The sequence below is a fragment of the Lontra canadensis genome, unplaced genomic scaffold (assembly GCF_010015895.1).
Source record: "Lontra canadensis isolate GAN:19392208 unplaced genomic scaffold, GSC_riverotter_1.0 scaffold67, whole genome shotgun sequence".
Classification (NCBI taxonomy): domain Eukaryota; kingdom Metazoa; phylum Chordata; class Mammalia; order Carnivora; family Mustelidae; genus Lontra; species Lontra canadensis.
Window position 1 is genome coordinate 973,443 of NW_022631061.1, and position 26,614 is coordinate 1,000,056.

The window sequence follows — 26,614 nt, forward strand, 5'->3', positions numbered from 1 at the left end:
CCGTCCTCATTCCATGCCATTTCCCAAGAGCATCACTTGGGGGTTCTTCCACTGCTTTTGGGGCAAGTGAATGACCCAAAGAATTCAGGGAAGCTATTCTGACTTAAGGAGTTCAAGAGTAAACATCTTATTTCCTAATACCTTCGTATTCCTTTGATTTTGATAAAATTTTTCCTGATTTCCCTTTCCTTTAATTTTAGTTCCTTACCTCTAAGTTCTGGTCATGAGGCCTCTTCGTTGTTTTAGAGGAGGATGTGATTTTAATATGTTGAGGATGACATGAAGAGGATGAACCAATCCCATGAAAGGGTTCTATCTAGACACAAGAGTTTTCACATCACGTAGGTCTTTGTGTGGGGGACTCTACTTCATGCTCAGGGAGAGTTGGTTGACTGGTAAAATATTTCATTTGAAAGATGAAGGGGGAAAAAAGGAAAAGAGGTGATTTCTTCACTCATTTCCAGTGCCCATCAAAGCCTATGAAAATTCAAACCAGAGCTTTGCAGCAAGCATAAGAAAGCTGAAGTAGCTATACTAATATTTGATAAAATAGACTTTAAAATAAGACATGTTACTAGAGATAAAGAGGGACATGTCATAATAAGAACAGGGTCGATCCATCAGGAAGATATAATAATTATAAACATTTGCAACTAAGAGCAGAGTAGCAAAATACACAAGGCAAAAACTGAGGGAAATGACAGAAACAGACCATTCAACAATCACAGATGAAGATTTCAATATCTCAATTTCAATAGAACTACAAAGAACATCAAAAAGGAAACAGGGCTCAAACAACACTAATAACCAATGAGGCCAAACACCCATAAGAGACCCCATCCATCACAGCTGGATATACATTTTTCTCAAGTACATGTGGAACATTCTCTAGGATAAACTGTATGCTAGGCCATGAAGCAACCATCAACAGATTTAAAAGGATAGAAATAATACTAAGAGTATTCTCTATCGTGGAATGAGAACAGAAATCAGTAACAGCAACGAACTTGAGAGGCCCACGGATTAAACAGCACCCTCCTAACTAGTTAATGAAACAAAGAAGAATGAAAAGCAAAGTGAGAAAACAGATGAATGAACATGAAGATGTCATGTTCCAAAACTTACGGGATAGAGCTAAAATTTATAGTTGCGTGGAGGGAAATTTAGAGCTGTATGCCTACACCGAGAAAGGAGAGTGATCTCAGATCAATGACCCACTCTTCCACCTCAGAACTCTAGGGAAAGAATAAAAAGTTAAACCTAAAGGAAGCAAAGGGGAAGAAAGAATAAAGATTAGAGTAGAGGGGCGCCTGGGTGGCTCAGTGGGTTAAGCCTCTGCCTTAGGCTCAGGTCATGGTCTCAGAGTCCTGGAATCGAGCCCCACATCAGGCTCTGTGCTCAACAGGGAGCCTGCTTCCTCCCCCTCTCTCTCTCTGCCTGCCTCTCTGTCTACTCGTGATCTCCCTCTCTCTGTCAAATAAATAAATAAAATCTTAAAAAAAAAAAAAAGATTAGAGGGGTTCCTGGGTGGCTCAGTGGGTTAAGCCGCTGCCTTCGGCTCAGGTCATGATCTCAGGGTCCTGGGATCGAGCCCCGCATCAGGCTCTCTGCTCAGCGGGGAGCCTGCTTCCTCCTCTCTCTCTGCCTGCCTCTCTGCCTGCTTGTGATCTCTCTCTGTAAAATAAATAAATAAAATCTTAAAAAAAAAAAAAAAAGATTAGAGTAGAAATTGATGAAGTAGAGAACAGAAAAACAATAGAGAAATATCTGTGAAACCAAGAGCTTGTTCTTCGAAAAGATGAAAAAACTGGGTGGGGCTCCTAGGTGGCTCAGTCAGTTAAGCGTCTGCTTTAGGCTCAGGTCACAATCCTGGGGTCCTGGGATGGAACCCCACAGTGGGCTCCCTGCACAGTGGGCTCCCTGCTCAGTGGGGAACCTGCTTCTCCTTCTCCTTCTGCCCTCCCTCCACCCTCGCTTGTGCTCTCTCACTCTCTCTTTCATGTTCTCTCTCAAATAAATACATAAAATCTTAAAAAATAAAAGAACAAATTGGAAAACATTTAAACAAACAAGCCAAGACAAGAATAAAAGAGAGAAAACAAATTAATAAATGAGAGATGAAGTAGCAGACATTACTACCAGCATTTTACCATTACTAAAATAAAAAACATCATAAAGGAATATTGTAATTGTGTGCCAATAAGTTAGATAATCCGAAATGGACAGGTTCCTAGAAAGACATAAGCTACTGAAACTAAGTCAACAAGAGTTCATTTCAAGAACTAAGAAGATACAGACAACCCAAGTGGACCTATAAGAAGTAAAGAGATTGAGTCAGTAACCAAAACACTACCCACAAAGGAAAGCCCAGGCCCACATGGCAAATGAAATCCATCAAACATTAAAATAATACTAATTCTTCAAAAACTGTTCTAAAACAGAAGGGCAAACTTCCCGATTCATTCTGAGGGCAGCATTATCCTGATACCAAAACCAAAGACATCACAAGGTAGCCACAGATTTTATCTTTTGTGAGGGTGGATACGAAAAAGCTCAACAAAACACTAGCAAATTGAATACATATAAAAAGAATGAGACACCAAGACAGACTGGGATTTGTTTCAGGAATGCAAGATAGGCTTAACAAAGATCAATGTCACTGATATGCCATAATGAATAAAGATCAAAAATCAAAAGGCATATGATCATTTCAATAGATACAGTAAAAGCATTTGACAAAATCCAAACCGCTTTCATGATAAAAACACTCAACAAACCAGTAATAGAAGGGAACTTCCTCACCCTGTTAAGGAAATCTACCAAAAGCAAAAACAAAATCAGAAAGCCCTAGTAGCTAATGTCACATTAATGACGACATACTGGAAGTTCTCCCTTTAAGATTAGGAACAAGATAAGGTTGTCCACTCGCACTACTTCTATTGAACACTATACTAGAGGCTCTGAGGCTACTGTGAATAATGCAATAAACATTCCAGCCAGCACAATTAGGCAAGAAAAAGAAATAAAAGGCATCCAGATTTGAAAAGAAGAGGTAAGATTTTTCTCTATTTTCAGATGACATAATCTTGCACATAGAAAATCCTAAGGAACTCACACACACACACACACACACACACACACACAAAGACCATTTGAACCAGTAAGTAAGTTCACCAAGATTGCAGGAGCCAAGAAAAATATACAAAGGTGAATTATATTTCTATATACTTTCAATGAGCAATCCGAAAATGAAATAAAGAAAACAATTCCATTTATAACAGCCATCAGAAAGAAAAAAGTACTTGGGAATATATTTAACACAAGAAGTGTAAAACTTATACTTTGAAAACTACAACAGCATTGTGGAAAGAAATTTTAAAATATAAATAAATGAAAAAAAGTCTCATGTTCAATGACTTGACGTTGTTAAGATGGCAATGCTCACTAAATTAGTCTGTAATTTCCATGCAATCCCTATCAGCACCTCAGCTGAGCTGACAAGCTGATTCTAAACTTCAAAATTGCCAAGGACCCAGAATAATCAAAAGAATCTTGAAAAAGAAGAAGCAAGTTGGAAGACTTACACTTCTCAACTTCAAAAGTTACCATGAAAACTATAAGCAACAGTGATTAAGACAGCATGATCCTGGCATAAGGACAGACACACAGATCAATGAGTAGAACTAAGGATCTAGGAATAAGCCCATGAATCTATGGTCAGTTGATTTTTGATAAAGGTGCCAAGCTCGTTCGATGGGAAAAGAATAGGCTTTAAAGAAATGGTGGTGGAGTAACTTTACATGCAAAAGAACAAAGCCGGACCTTTCTATCACACCATACACAAATATTCACTCAAAATGGATCAAAGATCCAAATTTAAGACCTGAAATTATAAAACTCTCAAAAGAAGCCCTTGAGATAAATCTTCATGATCTCAGATTTAGCACTGGATTTTTACTATGACACAAGCACAAAAGAAAAAAATTGATCCACTGGAATTCATCAAAAATTTAGAAGTTTTGTGCTTCAAAGAATACTATCAAGAAAGTGAAAAGAATCCACAGAATGAGAGAAAATATTTGCAAATTATATATCTGACAAGGAACTTTTATCTAGAATATCTAGTACACATTTATACAAATCTAGACTTTAAAAAATCTAGACATACACATATATCTATAACATGTGTCACTACCTTATATATCTAGATGCTATTAAATATTTAAATATATAATTATATAAAATACATATATATATATAAATCAATAATAAAACATTGAGGAACTCTTACAACTCAATAGTAAAGACAAGTAGCCCAATTAAAAACTGGAAAAAGGTTCCAAAGAGACCTTTCCCCAAAGAAGATACACAAATGGCCAATAAGGACATGAAGAGGAATCTTCGGGGAAACACAAATCCACAGTAAACAAGATAGTGCTTTGCACCCAATTGGATGGCTATAATAATAATACATAAAAACCCACAATAACAAGTACTGGCAAGGATTCGGAGAAACTGGAACCCTCCTACACCACTGACAGGAACATACAACTGCAACAGCTTTGGAAAACAGCCGGACTCTTCTTCAAACGGTTAAACACTGAGTTACCAAAGGACCCGGCAATTCCTGCCCTAGTATCTACCCAAGAAAATGAAAGCGTCTGTCCACACAAAAACTTGGATACAGATGTCACAGCCAAAAGGTGGGAACAACGCAAAGGTCCCTCTACAGATAAATGGATAGCTAACATGTGGTAGATCCCTACCGTGGAATATCATCCCGCAACAAAAAGTGATGAAATACTCATACTTGGTACAACACAACATGGAGAAACTTTAACACGTACTGAGTGAAGAAAGCCAGCATGTATTTATAGATTTAATAATAAATGCCACATATTTTCTTCCATTTATATGACATATTCAGAATAGGCAAATCTATAGGGACAGAAAGTATATTAGTGGTGGCTTCTGGCTGGGAGCTAAGGGATGGATAATGGGGGGATAGCTGAAGAGTACAGGGGTCCTTTTAGAGATAAGGAAATGTTCTAAAACAGACAGTGCTAACGGCTGCATATATGTGTCAACAGGTTATAAAAAAATATAAATAAATATAATAAAGCTATTAAATGGTACACTTGTAAATGGGAGAAGTACATGGTATCTAAATTATATCTCAAAAGCTTACTTTGGAAAAAAAAAAAAAAAAGAACTTGGGGCTCTTTCTTAGAAAGAGTGACAGGCTGGATTTTTGAGGCAGAATAGTTCCTGGAGATTATCCGGGGCAAACTCTTCATGTTACCGGTCTTTGCAACTTTTTTTCCCAGTCTGCTTTGCATCCGGGTGGGCTACTAATGAAAAATGGCATTTTCCCCTGTGACAAAGTCATCCTGACAAAAGATATGTCCTTCCGTTCCCCTCAGCAGCCCCAGGTCAGTGAGGAGCCCAGCAGAACTTCTCTACCTTCGTTTAAAGAAGTCACTTGACTAACGTGTCTGAGGACAGTCTACACAGAGTATACAAGTGGGTATTTCCTAGTGAGTTATCCTGATTTTCCAAACGCGTATTGTAAAAGCTCAGCTGTGCTTTACCACCAACCGTACAGATATAATCATGGTTACCCCTAGTGGTGGCTCAGCAGCCAGCCTCTGCCATCTAGACAGACAGCAAGCGCACACATATATTTCTGTTCGAGCAAGGCCAATAGAGAAAGGTCCTCATGTCCCAGCCCCAAGATGCTCTCCCCAAATTACAAATTTTAAAAATGTATTATTTGTGTGGTACAAAATAAGAAATGCCTCTTTTTTGGAAAAGCTCTTTCCTGGCCACCTTCCTTCAGAAGAGAAACACGTTGTTCTGCCTTATCTCGCTTGGAACCCCCACTGGCCCAACTGTAACAGCTAATTGAATAACAAGGGAGGAGAAAAGGACAAGAGTTAGAAAGCAGAGCAGAAAACACAGACAACGGTCCACCATCACTCCTTCCTCTTACATCTTTTATGAACTTGCTCCTTGAAACATGGGCAGCGAGCAGATCAGGGTAATCGACCATCTCAGGCCAGTGTCCAGCACAGGCTGGGCACATGGGAGACAGTCAGCTGATGTTTATGGAGAAGCTATCAGGTGAAGCAAGAGGTGAAATCAGGACATATTATATACCCAGAGCAAAAAGGTGAAATCAGGACATATTATATACCCAGAGCTGGCCATAAAGAATAGTCCGTGAACCCAAGGTCCTTCTACTATAGTCCAGCTTTCTGGTCAACGTGCATACCTCCCACACAAAGGAGTTTTCAGATTGATTACAGGAAAAAGGACATACTAAATGTTGCCTTAAAGGAAAAGAGGAATCCGTTTTTTGTGTGTGTGTTTGTTTTAAAGATCTTATTTATTTATTTGACAAACAGAGATCACAAGTAGGCAGAGAGGCAGGCAGAGAGAGAGAGAGGGGAGGAAGCAGGCTCCCTGTTAAGCAGAGAGTCCAATGTGGGGCTCAATCCCAGGACCCTGAGATCATGACCTGAGCCGAAGGCAGAGGCGTTAACCCACTGAACCACCCAGGCGCCCCGGAACATCAGTTTTTAAAAATTACAGCTAAGATCTAAATACGTTAGATTAGATTATTTAGATCTAAATACGTGTTGAAGATCTAAATAAGAGCGGAGTGCTGAGTAGATGGCGAGCTTGACTAGACTCTAAAGAGCCAGGCAGGGAGAGACAGTCTCAGGCGTTCCACGTGCCCTGGAACCTTGCTGACTGCGTGTTCACGCAAAGCAGCTTAGTTGAATGACCTCAGTCAGCTTTTCATCTTGATCACCTGAATCATCTCAAAAAGAAAAGAGAAAGGAAGGAAGGTAAGGAGGAAGAGAGAGGAAGAGTGGAAAGGAAGGAGGAAGGACAGATGGATGGAAAGGAGGAAAGATAGATGGAAAGATGGAAGGAAGGAAAAACAGAGGGAAGGAAGGATGGATGGATGGATAGAAAGATGAAAGGAAAGCAAGATGGAGGGAAAGAAGATGAAAGGAAGGAAGTAAATGAAGCAGAAATGAAGGAGAAAGGAGAGGAAGAAGGAAGAAACTCTGAAGGACTATTGTGGCTCTCTCTTCTACTGTCAAGATTTTGGCCACGTCCCAAGTCCTATTATTTCCAGTTTTGCCTCTGAATCCTCAAACTGTAAAATTTTGATATCCTAACGTTGTCTCTCATGTTACAGAAGAGGAAACTGAGGCCCAGAAAGAAGGCCCAGAAAGAAGGAGCACAGGAATAATATGAATGGCTGAGCCAAAACGGAATTCGGGATTCTTGATTCTAGATCATCTCTCTCCACCACACCAAAACCTGACTCTCCTGAATGACTGGGGAGCAACACCACCTTCAAACATCCACCCCAATGGAGAAATGGTGGCACAGACACAGGGATAATATGGTCCTTCTGACGGAACTCAGAAATATGGAACAACAGACTGATAAGTAATTCTCATTATTGAAATCAAGCTTAGTTCTCTCTGCTTTCAATGCCAGTGATCTCTTGTTGGTCTCTGTGACAGCCCCCCCCTGCCCCGCTGCCCCAACCAGGAGCAGCCAAACCAGAGAAAGTCCTGTTTTATGGCGACTAGAGATGGAATTCCTTCCAAAGGTACAGTCAGTGAGTACAGGGGGCACTTGGTCACACCCCTCCCCAGCCAGGACATGGGTTCCTCTAGGGAGCAGCTACCAGGCAAACATTCCTTCCAGAGTCATGGGGAGCAGGCAGCCAGGGTTCCGTTCAGGTCGCGCGCCCACGACTTGTGCCACCACGGGACTCCCTCGGACTCAGCTTCCACATCTAGAAAGCACGGCAAGCACCTTCCTGTTTCCAAACTTATGATTTTGTCATTCATTCACTTGGAATGTTCTGACTGGGCACGGCACGCTGATATCCCCCTGGGGGCCGGGCCAGGAAGGCAAATGAAGGGAGTAGCAGGATGAGAAACGGTGAGAAAGTTAGCCACTGAGAGTGTGGGGACCAGGTCTGGAAGAAGCAATCTTTGCTCATGGGAGCCAGCGGAATAGGGGCCAATATGGCTACTTTCCAGTTTTTAAAAGATAAGTAGGGAATCAGGTTTTTATGTGAACTCCTCCAATTATTAAATATTGGCAGCCAAAACCACTCTGCTTGCCAATCAAAATGTATGTCAGCTGAATCTGGCCCCACACACTTCCAGTTTGCAATCCTGCTCCGCACTCCACCTTCCCCCACTCTGTTTCATCCTGCACACAAAGGTCCGAGGGGGCTGGGGTAGAAGCCCGGGCAAGGCCGTGTTGGAAAGAGTGGGGGCTTCAGTGTCACCCAGATCTGGACCCAAAGCTTGACTTGGTAACTTACGAAGTGTGCAACCTTAAGCATGGTATTGAATTTCGCCAACTTTTCTGTAAAAGGAGACTTGTATTGGAATTTATTCCATTGCATTGTTAAGATGAAATGAGACCATATATGAAATGAATCTGAGCCAGATATTAATAAATGACAGCAACACACACCCAGTCCTCAATGAATCCCAACAGGGGGAAGACCCTGAGGCATCATCTCATTTATACCCACCAATGGAGCACCTGCCCTGTGCTTGAATACCTACGCACATGGGAAACTCACCACATCCCAGGACAGTTCATTTTGGATAGCTTTAAACATTAGGAAGGAAGTATTTCCTTTTGTCACAATGAAATGCTTATTTTGACTTCTTTCATTCTTCGATGACACTTTTCTGCCATCTAGGTTCATAAAGACAAAGCAGCTTAGTTTCTTCCTCATATAAGAAAACTTTGAAAGAGACTATCCTATAGTGTCTCCTGTTTTCCCACCCAATTCTTTACTTCTTTAAACACGGCAGTTCCTTTCTTTGATTGTTCCTTGCCAATGGGGATAATAAAGTCATCCAATTATTTGATGCTCACAACCCCATGAGGCTGGTGCCCATTTTACGGAGGGGAAAATAAAGTTTAGAGAGGTTGAAAAATTTGCTCAGAATTCCCGTTTTTTGTTGTCTGTCTTGAAGCATAAATGAAACGGTAAGATGCACACCACCTTTATTCTGAATGCTACGTATTAACACAGTCCAAAACTGGATCCTGTGCCTGGGCTAATGTGGAGTCTCTGTCAGGCTCGCTCAGTCACAGCCTCCCCTGGACGGTCCCAGGACAGATCGTGGGTTTTGCAAGCCAAATGTAGTCCTTTACACTTACCCCTGTCAAATCCCATTTTGTTAATCCTAGTTTACTGTTTAAGCCTGCTGGAAATTTTTTGGATCATGATTCTGCCACAGGATAGGTGAGTTTTGCCCCCAGATTTTGTCCCTTTGCTCAGCGTGCCCTCAATTTCCTCATCAAAGTCCAGGAGATGAGGCGAAGCTGATGTAACTGAAAAATCCCAAGTTTCTTTCTTTTGTTCATTTAACAAACATTCTTGAGCACCTCCCATGTATAAGACCCTGTGCTGGGTGCTGGAACCAGCTCAGTCAGTCCTGGTCCTCCCAGAGCCGGGGAGAAGGGAGTTCTATATGAAAGCGGTAGGGCAGCAGAAGACCAAACCTAGTTTGGGGGAGCCTGGGGAGATGATGTCTAACTTGAGACCTAAAGAGTAAGAGTCAGGGCGCCTGGGTGGCTCAGTGGGTTAAGCCGCTGCCTTCAGCTCAGGTCATGATCTCAGGGTCCTGGGATCGAGTCCCGCATCGGACTCTCTGCTCAGCAGGGAGCCTGCTTCCCTCTATCTCTCTCTCTCTGTGCCTGCCTCTCCATCTACTTGTGATCTCTCTCTGTCAAATAAATAAATAAAATATTAAAAAAAAAAAAAAAGAGTAAGAGTCAGCTGGTGAAGGAGAGCTGGAGGGAGGTGTGGGGAAGGGACAAGTGTCCCAGGCAGAGCGTCCCTAGACTATGTTCCTCTTACTGCTCTTTCCCATAGTGCTTTGCAATTGGCTCATTGTAACAGATTTCACTTGCCACAACTGCGGGCCCCTCAAGAGTTAAGGGTGTCATCTTTATCATTTCTATTCTGCCCAGCACGGCGCCTTTCACACAAAGTAATTATTGCTGATTGATCCTGCCAAGTACAGGCACCGTGTTATGTCTATCATGTCATTTCATCTCTTGACAACCCAGAGAAGTAGTCCTCTTCTCATTTTGTAGGGGACGAAGCTAAGGCTCTGAAGTTTAGATCGTATTAACAACAGCAGGAGCCATCCCAGTAAACACACAGGACATGCCCTAGGTCAAGCCCTGGGACTAAATGTTTCACAGGTATGAACTCCTGACTGTTAGAGGTGGCACAGGGCAAGAACTCCGTTGCCATCTCTACCATATATTAGTTCCAGGACTCCTTAGGTGAGCAAGTTGCTTAATCTTTCTGTGACATGGAGATAAAACGAGCACCATTCAGGGCACTGCGGAGGAAAAGAAAACCATTACCCAGTGCAAAGAGCTTCCTGTGGTGTCCAGCAGAGTGAGACCTCAGCGTTAACCACGACTCTAACTAAGAAACTGGAGCAAAGTCAAAGACCTAGCATCTGTCAGAACAGGGATTTAAACCTAATCTGAACCAGATCATGTGGTTTCGACTACAGCTCACTGGTTGACATCTGATGAGGGAAGTTAGGGTGTTTATGGTTTTAGTTAGTCACCCATTTTGAGAAGCACCATCTGTGAGCCAAGACGATGCCAAGATAACCCAGCAAAATGCATCAGATGACAAAGCAATGAATATTTTAAATAGTAAATGAAAACGTAAGAATGTCAGAACTGCAAGAACCATAGAGATCAAAACAGACCTCTGGGTCTCCAGGCAAAGCAGGTGATTCGTTACCATGGTTAAAGAAAGTTACATAATGTCAGAAATTTAAAGCCTTTTCAGCTTAAGGGGATTTCTCCTGAAAAAGTCCCTTGCTCATTCTTCTTAAAAGATCACTTAGAGGAGATTTTTAAAAGTCTTTAAAGCCATAAAGTTTTGATGGACTGTTCTTCACACTTTTTGATTGTAGAAGGACAATGGGAGGGTATGGTCAGTTTTATTGCTTTTGGACTCTACTGCCATCTGGAGATTTCATTGATTGTACCTCAGTCTTTAACTTCTCAAAGTCTTAGGTTGTGTCCAAATGGCTCATTCAAGACTATGTTCATTCTGATTATTTTTTAGTATTTCTGTAGTTGTACTCAATGCCTTGTGATACACACTTGTATAGCAAAGCTTAGCCAGCTGGCATGCCAAAATTTTCTGGTAGGGAGACTGAGGAGTATCAGAAAATGCTCTCTTTCTGAGGGCAGGGCTGGAATGTTTGGCAGGTACCACCAAGGGCTAAAGTTGAATTCCTAGGAATATGCTAGGTGAACACAAGTTCTGGGGCAGGGACAAAGGAAAGAAGGTGCAACACCCCCGAATGTCAACGAATCTACCAAGAGGAGTGGCTTCTACTCCAATCACACGTACATGTTCTCTACCGCCAAAGACCCTTGCTATCTAATGACAAAATGTTTCTAGAAACGAACTATGAAACGGCAGGGCTTGAAGACACTGAGAAGGTGTTCTATCAAATTTTCACAGAGCTGGAAAGGAGAATGGATGAGAGTTAAATTACTCTTCTCTAAACTCTCACCATGTGGTCCTCATCAGCTGTCCCCAGGGACAGACAGAATGGATAATCTCCTTCATGACTGTGCCCTAGAGGGAGTACAGAGCTGAAAGGCAGAGGGGTCTGTTTCCCAAGGAAAAACCTGCCATTCCAATCAACAGTGTCATCAGTGTATATTTTAAATCCTAGAAATATTTCTTTCTCCTTTTATACAACTTCATCAAATGAGAAAAAAGGAAGGAGGAAAAAAACCAACAACAAAAAACACCAACCCAGCAAAACCTGGCCTCGCACTAAGTTTCTGATGAAGCTGTATGCAGAGACAAGCCAGAGTGTTCCTAGGAATTCTTTCATTTGTAGTAGAATTCTGGAAATGCATACCAGCCTCAGACCGCTGCGGTTTGAGGAAGCCCACCTGTGTTTCCAAAGACTGAGAGTCCAAACTCTGTTCACCTCAATGTGTTCCTCTGTCTCCTGAGCAAATATATCAGGCAACGATGTAAAAAGAGTAAGAAACACAATCTATCAGCCGACCTGGCTTCATTCTTTGCTTCCTGGTGCTGCAAGGTGACTTGTAAGTTTTCTTCACAACTTTGGGCTGGAGAGACTACTGGGGCAGGAATCTTAGACTGCCCCCAGACCAAAACTCTGGAAAGCCATTCTTACTGAAAGATCCCATGTTAGAATAAATCCAAGTTTCAGAAAATAAGGGGCAGGAGCCACAAGTTAGGGATAGAGATGAAGTGAGTAAGGGAGGTGTGGGGAGAAGCTTTTCGGAGGGGCAGGAGGAGGGGAGAATGGCTACAGGTTGTAAACTGACACTTAAACCTGGAGATGACTCTAGACATTAATCCAGCAATCACAGATAATGTCATAGATTTGCCAAGAAATCCAGACCTAAAGAATTCACCCAACTAGTGTAGCTCAGAGTTTTGGGTTTTTTTTTTTTTGTTTGTTTGTTTGTTTGTTTAAGACTTTATTTATTTATTTGACAGAGATCACAAGTAGGCAGAGAGGCAGGCAGAGAGAGGAGGAAGCAGGCTCCCCACTGAGCAGAGAGCCGAATGTGGGGCTCGTAGGGCTCAATCCCAGGACTCCGAGACCATGACCTGAGCCAAAGGCAGAGGCTTTAACCCACTGAGCCACCCAGGCGCCCCCAGACTTTTGTTTTTGTTTTTTAAATTGGTTTCGAATTTTTTCTTCCTACAAGATGTAAACTGTTTAAGCATCTTTTTCCCTTGGAGGAGAATTTTGATGAATAGAAACAATATTTTCTCCTTCAAGTTTCATGAAAATACGATGGTGGTTGCACTGAAATGTTTTTGGAAGCGCAGGAAGTTCCTTCAGCCTTGCGATGCTCTCCCCACCCATCACGGATCTGCCCTGCATGGGGCGGTGCGTCTGGCTGATGCAATCCAAAGCGCGAAGACACCCCCTTTCAGGTTAGGCCGGAGGGCTGACATCCTCTGTGCACGCTCCCCTACAAATGCTGTCATCACTACCGTGGAAGAGATGGAAGCCGCGAGGCTCTAAGTACACGGGCAGGTCGCTACTCTTTCCACTGATGTCCCGGATTGTGACAATGGCTGTGCTGTCTGCCCTACCAGGATGGCGAATGAGGCAACAAACACAGACCGCTCAGACGTCACCCAGTTAAGCAGCGTCCACCGAGCATGTCGCGCAGGCCCCACCGGGTCTGAGAATGGGGAAGGGGCCCCATGGAGGGTAGTGTTGGGACACAGGCATCACAGAACCCACAGAACCTGCAGGCTTCACAGGGCGCCCTCAGTAAGAGGGTCGGAGGAGTCCCTGTTACTCCTTGGAAAGACCCGCTTTTGAGCAACAGTTATTCCCTAAAAAAAATAAACCTGTGCTCACAAATCTATTTGGGGTCACGGTCGTAGACCAGAGGGACTCCCAAAATCATAAGATCCCCCAACTTCCCTCTTTGTGCTGGCACAGAACGAGCAACAGGGCCTGGTACCTAGCAGGTGTGCATGTCCCCTCTGCAGACAGATCCCACCTGCCTATGGCACCTCTGGGGTCAGACCCGTTGGTGGGAAACACGATTTCAGGGCTGTGGTGTGTAGAACACACAGCCGCGGTACACAGCCAGCAACAGGAGGATAGGGCTTACCCCACTACTGAGTTCTCTGCACACTTCTGTTTTAGAAGTGGTGTGCCAAAAACACCATAGTGCGGAGCACCTGGGTGGCTCAGTCAGTTAAGTGTGTGCCTTTGGCTCAGGTCATAATCTCAGGATCCTGGGATAGAGCCCCGTATCCATCCCTTGTTCCATGGGGAGCTTGCTTGCTCAGCGGGGAGCCTGCCTCTGTCTCTCCCTCTGCCAGCTGTTCCCCCTGCTTATGCTCTCTCTCTCTCTCTCTCTCTCTCTCTGTCAAATAAATAAATAAATAAAAATTTTTAAAAAACAGCAACAACCATAGTGCTTCTATAACTGGTGCTCTTTTCCTTTTTTTTTTTTTAAATTTTTTTAAAGAATTTACTTATTTATTTGACAGACAGAGATCACAAGTAGGCAGAGAGGCAGGCAGAGAGAGAGGAGGAAGCAGGCTCCCTGCCAAACAGAGAGCCTGATGCGGGACTCGATTCCAGGACCCTGAGATCATGACCTGAGCCGAAGGCAGAGGCTTCACCCACTGAGCCACCCAGGTGCCCCTGGTGCTCTTTTCCTAAATAAGAAGTACAGATAGGACCTACCTTGTCTAAACCAGGTTAACACTTTCATACATTTACCTGTTTAAACTTTGATCAGTTCGAAATTTTAAACATATTTATTCTGAGTTCCACAATAAGACACACATTTCACATCAGACCCTCTGAACTTCTGTTTCCACCTTACATACACACGCACACACACAGACATGCTGATGTCTTTTACCTATATGTGGGTATGTGTGTGTGCATATGTGTGTAAGATGGAAACACAAGTTTTATTTAAAAATGCTTCCTCAGGGCACCTGGGTGGCTATTCCCACTCCACTCAAGTTCCAGCTACCGGGGCCATCAAACTTTAAACTAATTGTTATTTTAATTTTTTAGAATATATATTAGTTATTAAAATTTTTTTAAATTTCAAATTCAGTATCTTTTTTCTTTTTCTTTTTTTTCTTTTTTTGAGGAATGACAGGTTAAGCTGGTGGCAGAGTATTTTTCTGAGCAACGGACCTTAGAGCCACAAATCCCCATCCCAGAGAACTTTGTGTTGTCACTTGTGGGGAACAGAGTCCAGTTGGGACTATCTGCATACACACTGTTCCACTGCTGTGTTCTAGCTCATGCAACATGGAAGAGAAATATAGCTCTCTCTGTGTACCAAGTTGAATAGCTAGGGATCGGACCTAGATCCCTGACGTGGCTTGTCATTTTCTTAGTTCTGTCTTCTGAAGGTCATGGAGTCTGCTCTCTTGTATATAAAATGGAAGAAATAATACCAACATAGTTTATCTCAGAGATCATTATGTAAAAGCGCTTTAGGAAAATCTGTACAAGTGAGAACACAGGACCCTTCTCAGAAGGTCTGTGTCTCCACCACACAGCCAGGGAGAGCTTTCTCTCATTTACACGAAGGCATGATGATTATTTTCTCCCAGGATACCTGGAAAACACTTTTTAAAGTAACCTCTATGCCCAACGTGGGGCTTGAACTCATGACCCCACCATCAAGAGTCCCACACTCTACCGACTGAGCCAGGAAGGCACCCTGCCTTTCCCAGAATATCTGAGTCAACAGAACCTCTACTACTTTTCAGTGATGTACCTAGTGGGTCTGATAGTTTTGGGGTTTGTTTGTTTTTTTACCTAAAATGAAGCTGCTATGCACATCTTACCAGTTTGACACAAATGAGAGAACCAGTGGAGGAAAATCTGTCAGGAAAATGCCCCAACCCCTTTGCTTTCATAGACTCAGAGAGAAAAACAATCAGATAAAGAGAAGCAGAAAAAAAGAGACAAGTTTCTCTTACAGGGAAGAAGTAAGGATACTCACCCAATAATAACACACACACACATCCATTTTTTCCCTTTTCAATTATAGTTTTTTAAGAGAAGATGTTATACTTTAAAGAGCCCTGAAAGGCTTGGTTGTGGAGGGAGGAGGAATTCAGGCTGACTTCACCGTGTGGGAAGCTCAGCATGCTAAGTTCAAGGTCTTCCTAACTAAACTGGAGACGCTGACAAGATAGCACATACTCCGGAGATGCCATTAAAAACTCTTCTGCTCAACTTTCTTACTTTATGGCCACAACTCATATATTACAAAACTAATTTCAAAGAAATCCTCCAACTTTTAGGAAAGGCTGAGCTGCAGCCAATTTCTCATGTATACCAGAGGGTCAGAAAAGCCACGCAAAAGCATTTGTTCTCTCCGAAGGGGATGAACACCACCTCAGGAGGCCTTACATTACTATTCATCTAGAAATCTCTCTGTTTTGCAATTAGCAAAGCATGGAGGAATGCTTTACAATCTGTTTTTCTTTATGATCCAGAATTCTGCAGCTGTAGTTATGGGGAGATTCCATTCATTTTGCTAAGCAATTTTCTAGAATGTATACAATATTTTTTCAGGTAATGCCATTCAACCACCATTTATCAAGAACAAGCCAAGGGTATACCAAAAGAGGGGGATGACTGTCTTCACATCAGTGTAATTCAGGGACACAAAGCTCTACTTGGCTATGGGTACAAGCCGCCCAGGCACCCGTCCAGAATTCCGAGGGTCTCTGACTCCTCTTCCTCAGCCACTATGACCCAACTGCTCACCAAGGCCAACTGAATCCGTCCAACCCCCCCAACTTCTCTCCTTCCCCACAGCTCTCAGAGTGACCTCGGACCTCAACTCCCCTGCATCAATGCGCACAACAGCCCCATCCCTGGTCTTCCCATCTCTGCCTTGCCCTCTCTGGATATCCTTGTACCACTGAGACTCTGAAAGGAAAAATCTGACTACCTTACTCTGCAGCTAATACTTTTGCAGTCGCTCCCCCTTGTAGCTTCAACGTGAAATGGATCTTAGGTTCCTCACTTGTAAAATGAAGAGAGGGATGCTTTACGGGGTTGTTGTGGGAATTAAATGGCATAATGTAAACAAAACCATTTGTTGAAACGAAACTTCTTACAAATGTAAGAAGTTATTACATAAAAGGAAATGGTAATTTACCAGAAAATTTAGCAATTAAAGTGGTTAAATATAATTACTTGAATAATTAAATTGATGTAATGTATTAGGTCAGAGGCTTGGTGGACTTTATAAAAGCTGTAATGCCAAAGTAGTGAGGTTGATTTCTCTGTACATCACATATCAGATATGTCCGAATCACGGCTCAGGTGGGAAGTGTGCCCATTACCCAGCAGGCCGTCAATGATGTCTAGATGATAGTTTGGTTATAATTCACGTGCTAGCTCTACACAGACAAAGCTATACAGCCCTGACTCTTTTTCTTGGGGCCCTATCAGACTACAAATCTAGGTCTTTTTCAAAAGATTAATCTAGGGGCGCCTGGGTGGCTCAGTGGGTTAAGCCTCTGCCATCGGCTCAGGTCATGATCCCAGGGTCCTGGGATCGTGCCCTACATCGGGCTCTCTGCTTGGCAGGGAGCCTGCTTCCCCCCTCTCTCTCTGCCTGCTTCTCTGCCTACTTGTGATCTCTCTCTCTCTGTGTCCAATAAATAAATAAAATCTTTAAAAAAAAAAAAAGATTAATCTAACGCTGTTTCTCAACTTCATGGAAATCAAAGTGAAATGCCAATACACCCACAGATGCTTATCAGGGCAGAAACTCTCCAAACAGAACAATGAGCTCTGAAGTAAATATTCAACAGTAATAAATAAGTGATAACCAGTTAGTACCTAGTGAGTAATAGCAGCTGTGTATCAGGACCTGGCCGGAGTTTTATTAACACTAGAGACAATTGTGAGTCATGGGGGACAAGTTTTGTGCCCCTGAATGAAATTAAACTTGCAATGTAGTAAGTATTCAATTAAAATGGAAGCATAAGACCAACTTTTTTTGGGCGCCTGGGTGGCTCTGTCAGTTAAGTATCTGCCTTCAGCCCAGGTCATGATCCCAAGGTCCTGGGACTGAGTCCTAGATCCGGCTCCCTGCTCAGTGGGGAGCCTGCTTCTCCCTCTGTCTCTGCCTCTCTCTCTGTCTCTCATGAATTTTTTTTTAAAGACCAACTTTTTTCAAAGGAATTGATATAATAATGAAAACATGAAATGCATAAAACATTAGGCTATTTGAAAAAGTTACCGTTGCTTAATAAATTATATCACAGCTCCCTTGGACTTCAGGAGAGTGTGTTTTGAGATCAACATCACTATCGGGAAAAACCACAAAACCAGCATTACTACTCAGGGCCCAGTTCAACAAGCATGTAGAAGGTAAAAGTGAAGACAGTTGAACATTCTTTTTTAGGAAAAAAAAATAAAAGAGATTTTGTTTGTTTGTCTGTTTTTTACTCATTTAAATATTTGATTTGAAAGTCAGACTCTGATAAACCCACAGGAGACAGTTTTATGAGACTTTTAGTATGAATGAATTTTCCCTCTTTTCCCTGGAGAGATGGGAATAAAAGTGTTTTCTTTCCTCCACTAGTGCCAGAAAGAATATAACATACTACGTGGAACTAGAAAAAGAGAACAGATGGCTGAGTTTTTTATTTTTTCACCACTATCAAATTTTGTGTCTGCTTTCTCCCTGAGCTGCAGAAGTAGCTGTCTGGAGGTCTGTCCGGCTCTGCACCTTTTCCACCCTACGCATTTCCTGCCCACCACCCTCGCTTCCCTCCTATGGACGTGGGCTGACTTCTCCAAGCCAAGATCCCAGGCCGACCTACCCCCTTGGACTTTCAAGCACATTGGCTATGTTCCTATGATGGAGCACAGCTACTAAGTTGTAACTGACCCCCACCCCCGACCCTGGAAAAGTGCAAAATGTAAAAACAGGAGTTTGGAAGAACAGAATGCAGAAAAAGTGGCTTAGTCTCGATCAGGCTGATAAAAGCTAAAAAGAGGTTTCTGACAGCACCCTAAATACAGCTGCTCCACTGTCTCCTAAAACGGGAGCTCTGAATCTGATTATTTTTTTTAAGATTTTATTTATTTATTTGACAGAGAGAGATCACAGGCAGGCAGAGAGGCAGGCAGAGAGAGAGAGAGAGAGCCAAGCAGACAGCCCAGCCCGGGGCTTGATCCCAGGACCCCGGGATCATGACCTGAGCCGAAGGCAGAGGCTTTAACCCACTGAGCCACCCAGGTGCCCCTGGATTTTTTTTTTTTTTTTTTCAAGATCTTATTTATTTATGACAGAGAGAGACAGTGAGAGACGGAACATACACACGGGGAGCTGGAGAGGGAGAAGCAGGCTCCAGGGAGCCTGATATGGGGCTCAATCCCAGGACCCTGGAATCATGACCTGAGCCAAAGGCAGATGCTTAATGACTGAGCCACCCAGGAACCCCTGAATTATGGGTTATTATACGTTACACTTGGGTGAAACACTATCTAGTTGCCTTACTTCAAAAAATAAAAAAAGAATCCTGCCAAAATGTAATTCTGTAGTTTTGTAGTTTTGTAATTCTGTAGTTTTGCCTTCCATGGGAAGCCTCACCATATTGTATATTGTATATTTGGGCTACTGACACGGATGGTGGCTTGTCCTGTTTTAGTTTTTCAATTTGATTTTGTGCCTGAGGTGCCTACTAACTTTACTTTGTGTTGTCTAGAGCCTCAGGGGTTTTTTGGGTTGTTTTTTTAAAATCCCATTCAGTAAGTTTTGGAAATTGGCTGGAACTGATAAATGAGGAAGAACAAAATGACAGGCCATTTTCCTTATTCTTTCTCGGGCATCCATTTCTACCGTCAATTGATATTTCTTTAAGGATTTTGCATTTCTTCCCTCTGAGTATCACTTCATACGTTCATTTTTCGAGGAGTGAAAAAGAGTACCATAAAAACGGTAATTGAAAAATGATTTGTTTTTGCCTTTTGCCCTTTCTACAATATAAGGTTACATGCCAGTTCTTATGTCATTATAATAGTTGCTTAATGAACATGAAATACAACAACATTATTGGAACCAACTCTGTAATATTCAAGGGATGTTAGTAACATTACATATTTAAATCTGGTAAAAAGAGCAGTATTTTACAATTCTGACATATAAGTGAATGCAGTTGTGCTAAAGGACAAAAAAAATCTTATATTCTGTTTTGCTCTTCTAGATAATTAAGACATAGAACTACAATCTTGTCATTCACTTACTCACCCAGCTATGCTACATACCAGCCACTGTTCTAGGTACTGTGGATACATCTGTGAGCAAAACAGACAAGAAGAGACAAGAGTCTCTCCCTGCAGGGAACACACAATTGACCCTGCGTCCTTGAAAATCATGGTTGAAACTGACCCTTAAGAAATGCATTAAAGGGACGCCTGGGTGGCTCAGTTGGTTGGACGACTGCCTTCGGCTCAGGTCATGATCCTGGAGTCCTGGGATCGAGTCCCGCATCGGGCTCCCGGCTCCGCGGGGAGTCTGCTTCTCTCTGACCTTCTCCTCGCTCATGCTCTTTCTCACTGTCTCTCTCTCAAATAAATAAATAAAATCTTTAAAAAAAAAAAAAAGAAATGCATTAAAAATGCATTCCACCAGTTTCCAGGGCAGAAGCTCTTTCTTGGCCCATTTCCTTCATCGCTAGGAATGCCCACTTCCCAGGGGAACAGGGCGGATTTATAACCCACTGCAAAGGGTAACAAACAGAATGTAGAAAATGGAAACCCTACCATTAATAAATATGTAGATCGTAGATTCTGTTTTCTTCTTCTTTGAAGCAGGTATAGATAGATATTTGCAGCTGTAGAAGCCAGTGTGGTTTGCCTGAGCCGCGTTCAAGGTCAGAGTACTGCAAAACTGTTTGCCATGCCTTCCACAGGCCGATTTAGCTATGCTCAGCCTTTTGCTTTCCTTTCTCACTGTTTCAGGCAAAGACCATGAATGGGCTGCTTCCCCTCTGTAATCACAGATAAGAAAACAAAACACAGTTAGGGCTGGGGCCAGGTCCTAAGCATCCATATCATTAGGAAGCACTATTCTGAGGGTCTTGAAATATTAGAAAGCTTTTAAACAACTTGGAAGAGAAACGCAAAGATGTTCATTCAGGCCATTGCTTCCCCGTTTCCCCTCCAATGAGTGAGTCTCTCCTTGCGAAGCTAGATACATGCGGCTTTCACTTTGCAAAGTATAAGAGACCAGTTATGTCCCCACCTTTGTTCTCTGAGAGGCAACCCCTTCTACTCTGCCAGGGAATGATTTGGCCTTACAAAAGGCAACCAGGTTATCCCCAAACCAACACCATCACTTACCTACATTGGAGATACAGTGTCTGGCCTGCTTGCATGACGTGCTGGGTGCCTTTTAAACTCAGTTCAGGACCTTTTAATTTTGAACCTGAACTAGATCCTGGAAAACAAATTTTGGAAATGTATTATTTGCGAATTGTCTTCTCATGGTTTCTTAAAGTCGTATCTTCCCATGAAGGCAAGTTTTAAGCTTTAACTTACTTACATTTGCAAAAAGGTACATGTAATATTAACTTGTCTTAATTCACCAATGTTTTCTAGTCCAAGCCTTGTTCACAAATATTATACATCCTAGTTTACCAAATCATTTAAATAATATCCAAAAACCCAGTGATCCAGAACATTAATAGATTCAAACATATTCCTAAATGCAGTCATGTTAAGAATATAAAGTGACATTAAAAACTCTCAGGACTAAATGTCTAATTAAGTTTAGTGTCATTCAAAACTGAACTTCTACCACGGTGGGTCATCTAGTCCTACAGGCCTGGCTGATCTTCCTTTCCAAATACAAACAAAGTATAGAAGCTTTCTGGGTTCTAGACATAGCTCAATGATTAGCAAGGCCATGATATTTTGGGCGAGTCATTTCTTTTTCTGAACCAGTTTCCTCTTTCAGAAAACCAATTATAGACCAACAATCAGTTTTAGAAGTCTTTTGGTTTGTCTTACATAATCTCCAAGTTCCCTCTATCATGGAAAGAGAAAAAGGGAACTATTCACCCCTACGTGACATTTGACAAGCATACTTCATGGGGAATGTTGTGAGAGAATGAGATAAGCCAAGCGAAGGTGTCTGGAAATCTACACATCTCTATACAACATGTTAATAATATCCACCTTAGGGACTCTGTGTGACACTAGCCAAGCCAACTCTCTCTCCAGAGCTCAGTTTTCTTAACTGGAAGATGAGAGATGGGGCTAGATGACCTTGGATCCCTGACTCCTTTTCTGACATTTCCAGTCCCGTGATCTTGGAGCCACGGATGCTATGGAGGGTGATCCTTTCCTGAAGCGGCCTTGGGCATGAACTCATCATAATAAGTATTAATAAGGATCTCTCCCGCCTCTTCCTCCCTCCACCCCCTCCTCCTACGGAGGCAGCTGCACATGCCTGGCAAAAGCAGGAGATCAGGGGCCCAGGATTAGCAGGGACAAGCGTGAGGGAATGGATATTCTTAGAAGAAAAGTTAAGCCAATCCTGGAGCCATTCTTTGGGAATACTTTTTTACTTAAAAAATAGGTTCATGCAGTAGAATTCAAGAAAGAAGACCGAGCTGAATCCTCTAGGCTTTTATGTCAGATCATAGATCTGTGAGATGAGATACACATGTCAAATTCCACGGTTAAGTCTAGCTGTGCTCTCTAGTGTTACTTGTGGGTCCTAGTATCACAAGGAAAATTGGACTCTGTTTTTAAAATATGCATTTGAAGTTTCATTTCTCCATTTCCTAGCTCATTGGCCTTGGCCTGTTGTCATTGCTGCTCCTTAGTAACTTCAGGCATAAAACTGGAAAACCCACGATCTACCTTGCAGACGTGGTGTGTGGATTCAGAGCTCGGTCCTCTAAGCGAAGGTGCTGCCCTGGTGTGGGGGAGATGCCCAGTCACTGCCATCTAGCAGAACTGCTTCCCCCACTTCCTGCCAGAGAATATTTTGCTGAGATGTAATTGCAAAGATATTACATTAATTTAAGCTTCATTTCTGATGTTGCTGGTGGATACAAATTAACATAAAAGTAACTTTTATACACAATAGGTCCTGGTATCAAATTACTGCTAGGAAAAAAAATGACTTGATATTAACTAATTTAAATTAAAATCACTGTTTCATATAGATCTAATTGGTCCATCAAACAACCCCAGAGAACAAGTCAACCCATTCAGGTACTCAGCAAAGCATTTTGTACTTTATTCATCTTTATGAGTTTCCTGAGGCAACAGAGAGCTCAACTTTAGTGATCCACAGGAACACTAAGATTTTCTACAGCCACAGCCAGAAACTGATAACACCTATCCTGAAAAAATTTCCAGGCCAAAATAGTTTCTGCCCTTCTTTATGGCATGGAATTCTGGAGATTTCATTGAGTAGTTGTTCATGGGCTGGAAAAAATCCAGCAAAGTTCCCTGTGTAAAATTCTGGCATGACCTAGAGAGGTCTCTGTGGTTTATATGGAGATGGTGTGCTTTCTCACCCAGGAGAAGCCAGGGGAAAGAAGCCTCCCTTTTCATGACATGAGGTGAACCCCAGTGCCTGCTAGTTCATTTCCAAATCATATGAATCTTTATCAGCACCGTAGAAAACCAATACTCCTGACCCTTATCAGAAAGAAGCTTTGACCTCAAAGACCCAAATCACAGCCATCCACACGCTCCTCTCTGCACTCCCCATTCCATCCTTCCAACAAAAGAAAGCAACAAAACTGACTGGTTGGTTAAATAAGACACAGAAAATACTAGAGTTATTGGAAAGTTTAGGGGGAAAATGCTAAGAAAACTTTTTTGCTATATAGTCTCCACTGACATCAGTGAATTTTGCACTCAGAATGAGGAAGCTAGGTTAAAGAAGTTCATCAAACAAAGGAAAGGAGAAGTAGAAGGAAACTATTTCCAAGTAACTGGACACTGTGAGTATACCATCATTCTTCAATTAATAGGAAACTAGAATCTCATAAAAATTAATGGAGGTGCCAAGACTACAGTTTAACAGGAAAACTCATAGGGAAAAAGGAAAGTGAAATATTTATTCCTCAAATGCTCTGAAGTCACCTTAGGTCTTAAAACATTTCTTTAAAGCAATTGAATGTCCATACCCCTACTTGAGTAATGAAGATCTGACTAACATTTTTTGAGTATCTACTGTAGGTCAGTATTTCCTCCATTTTGGTAGTGATTTTTGCAAAAATGTAAAATGTAAACATGTACATATCCATAGCCACGTGAAAACCAGTTTGCTCTCTGCAGCAAGTAGCTCTGAGTCACACTGCCCAATTAGAAACAAATCCCCAGGTTACTTATTTCCAAGGGCAGAGTGCTAGAACCGAATAGGAGTTCTCCCCCTGTGATGCTCAGATGGGGACTGGAACTTTCTACTGTTTGCCATGGTGGCCTAAAAGTCTGGTTGAACCAAATAATTGTCCCTTGGTGATTAGGTGGTCTATGAACCACTGTTTCCATCAAAGTCCACTACAATATAGAGCAGTCTCCCCTCATCTGCAGGGACACATTCCAAGACGCCTAGTGGATGCCTGAAACCACAACAGTACCAAACGCTCCAGGTACTGTGTTTTTTCCCATATATACACACCTGTGATACAGTTTAATTTATAAAGTTGGCACAGTAAGAGATTAACAATGATAACTCATAATAAAATAGACCAATTATAATCACATACTGCAATAAAAGTTATATGAAGGCTTCTCTCTTTCTCAAAATATCTTCTCGTACTGCACTCTCCTTCTCCTGATGAGGACGGGAGATGATAAAAGGCCTACGTGATGACACAAAGTGAAGGGGGACGACGTGGGCACGGTGCAGCTATTAATGACCTTCTGACCTTACGTCTGAAGGAGGATCACGGCTTCTGGGCCACAGCTGACTTCAGGTGACAGAAACTGTGGAAAGCAAAACCACACAGGGGGTGGGAGGGATCGCTGCCGTTAAGACAGGCAAAGAGATGTCCTTCTGTCAGGAGAATTATTATTTAAATAACAAAACAAAAAACCATGCAGACCATGGAAGTGGGCTTTACCACATGCTTCATAGAAAAATTAGAATCAGCTATCAAGCATTGCGGTGCAATAGCCCTAAAAAACCAGTATGTGTGCAGGGACGTAGGTGAACCCTGAAACGGGTATTATTCTTGTCTGAATATTTTCTTCACTGTCATTCTGTTCTGTATTGTCTGGCAGGTTGAGAGAGAATAGAACATTATGACTCTTTGACAAAAAAGTCCTTCCTTCCCCACACGCCAAACCTCTATTGGAATGCCCACATCAAGATGGTTCCAAAACACGGCTTTCCATTCTACCTTCATTTCATCATGCAGAACAGAGCTCTTTCTTGGACTTCGGGGGGAAGAGTGAGTACAGTTCCAAGTAAAGTACGGCTTTATTTTGCAATCAAAGCCAAACCCAAATGAGCCGGGGTCTTTCTTCAGAGCCACCCCACTGGATCCTGACAGAGCAAACTTGCCCTAGGTTGCTGGGAACCAGACAGCCTTGCCTATCACTTTTAAGACTGAAAGAAGATGCTTCTTAAGAGTTGGACTAAAAGCATCATTAGAAAACTGATGTTTATTGACCTAAGCAAAAACAGTTGAATATAACTTCAAGACAAACCTCTTAGCCCCTCTTCCTTCCAGATGCCACCCCTCCTGTCACCTCTACTAAGAAAGGGCCTTAGCTAAAGATAAATCATGAAACATCTACGTTTTTTCCTTTTTGATTTAGAGCCAGTCGTCTCCCCAATTCAGATACTAGCTTTGCTGTGGCCATGGGCATGCACTTAAGCCTCAGATTCTCCACCTGCCAATGGGGGCACGGGGGATGGGGGATGGTCTCAGATTTTTAGAATTCCGTCCAGCCTAAAAATACTATGATCCTGAGATTACAGTGTTTGATACCAATGTGTAAGTTAGAAATCACGTCAAAGAAATAATTATGACTAATAAAAGGACAAATAACCCAATTTAAAAAATAGACAAAGGATCTGAATAGACCTTCTTCCAAAGAAGATTTATAAATGGCCACCAATAAGCACATGAGCAGATGCTGGAAAAAACGCAGGAAAAATGCAAATCAAAACAACAGTAAGATAGCACTTCAAACGTCCTAGGTTCGATTAAATGAAAAAAGACAGACAAGAACAAGTGTTGGTGAAGATGTGGGGACACTGGAGCGCTCACATGGTGTTGGTCAGATTATAAAATGGTACCATCACTTTGAAAAACAGTATGGTGTTTATTCAAATGGTTAAACACTGGTTAAACATACAACCCAGCGATTCTACTCCTAGGTATCTAGGTATCTATCCAAGAGAACTAAAAACATATGTCTACATAAAAACTGGTGCACAAATGTGTACCTACAGCAATATTACTCTTAACAGCCAAAAAGTAGAAACAACCGTAATGTCTATCAATGACAAAGAGATAAACAAAATGTAGCCTATCCGGACAATGGAATATTACTCGGCAATACAAAGGAATGAAATACTTATACATGGTACAATTAGAAAACTCTTGAAAATATGCTGGTGCACAGAGGAAAGGCCTTTGAAGATGGAGGGAGAAGGCAGCTGTCTACAAGCCAAGGAGAGAGGCCTCCGAAGAAACAAAACCTGCAAACACCTTAAATTTGGGCTTGCAACTTCCAGACCGTGAGAAAATAAATTTCTCTTATTTAAGAACCCAAAGCAAAAACACTATGCTAAGTAAAAGCAGCCCATTACAAAAGGCCACTTACTGAATGATTCCATTTGTATGAAATGTCTAGTATAGGCAATTCACAGAGACAGAAAGTACATTCGTGGGAGCCAGGAGCAGTGGGGGATCGGGAGTGACTAATAGCGGGTATGGGTGTCTTTCTGGGGTGGTGAAAATGTTCTAAAATGAGATAGTGGTGACAGTTGCCCA

At 42.1% G+C, this 26,614-nt stretch overlaps 1 protein-coding gene across 2 annotated transcripts in view; it reads right to left on the minus strand.

Moving 5' to 3' along the window:
- FLT1 (fms related receptor tyrosine kinase 1) overlaps positions 1-26,614 on the minus strand; it is a 171,191-nt gene that overhangs the window by 123,714 nt on the left and 20,863 nt on the right. For both annotated transcript variants that reach the window (XM_032879972.1, XM_032879973.1), the window contains exons 2-3: positions 20,982-21,078; positions 20,403-20,629 (exon numbers count right to left, since the gene is read on the minus strand). In XM_032879972.1, the coding sequence (XP_032735863.1) occupies positions 20,403-20,629; positions 20,982-21,078 (324 nt within the window). The remainder of the gene's footprint in view (positions 1-20,402; positions 20,630-20,981; positions 21,079-26,614) is intronic.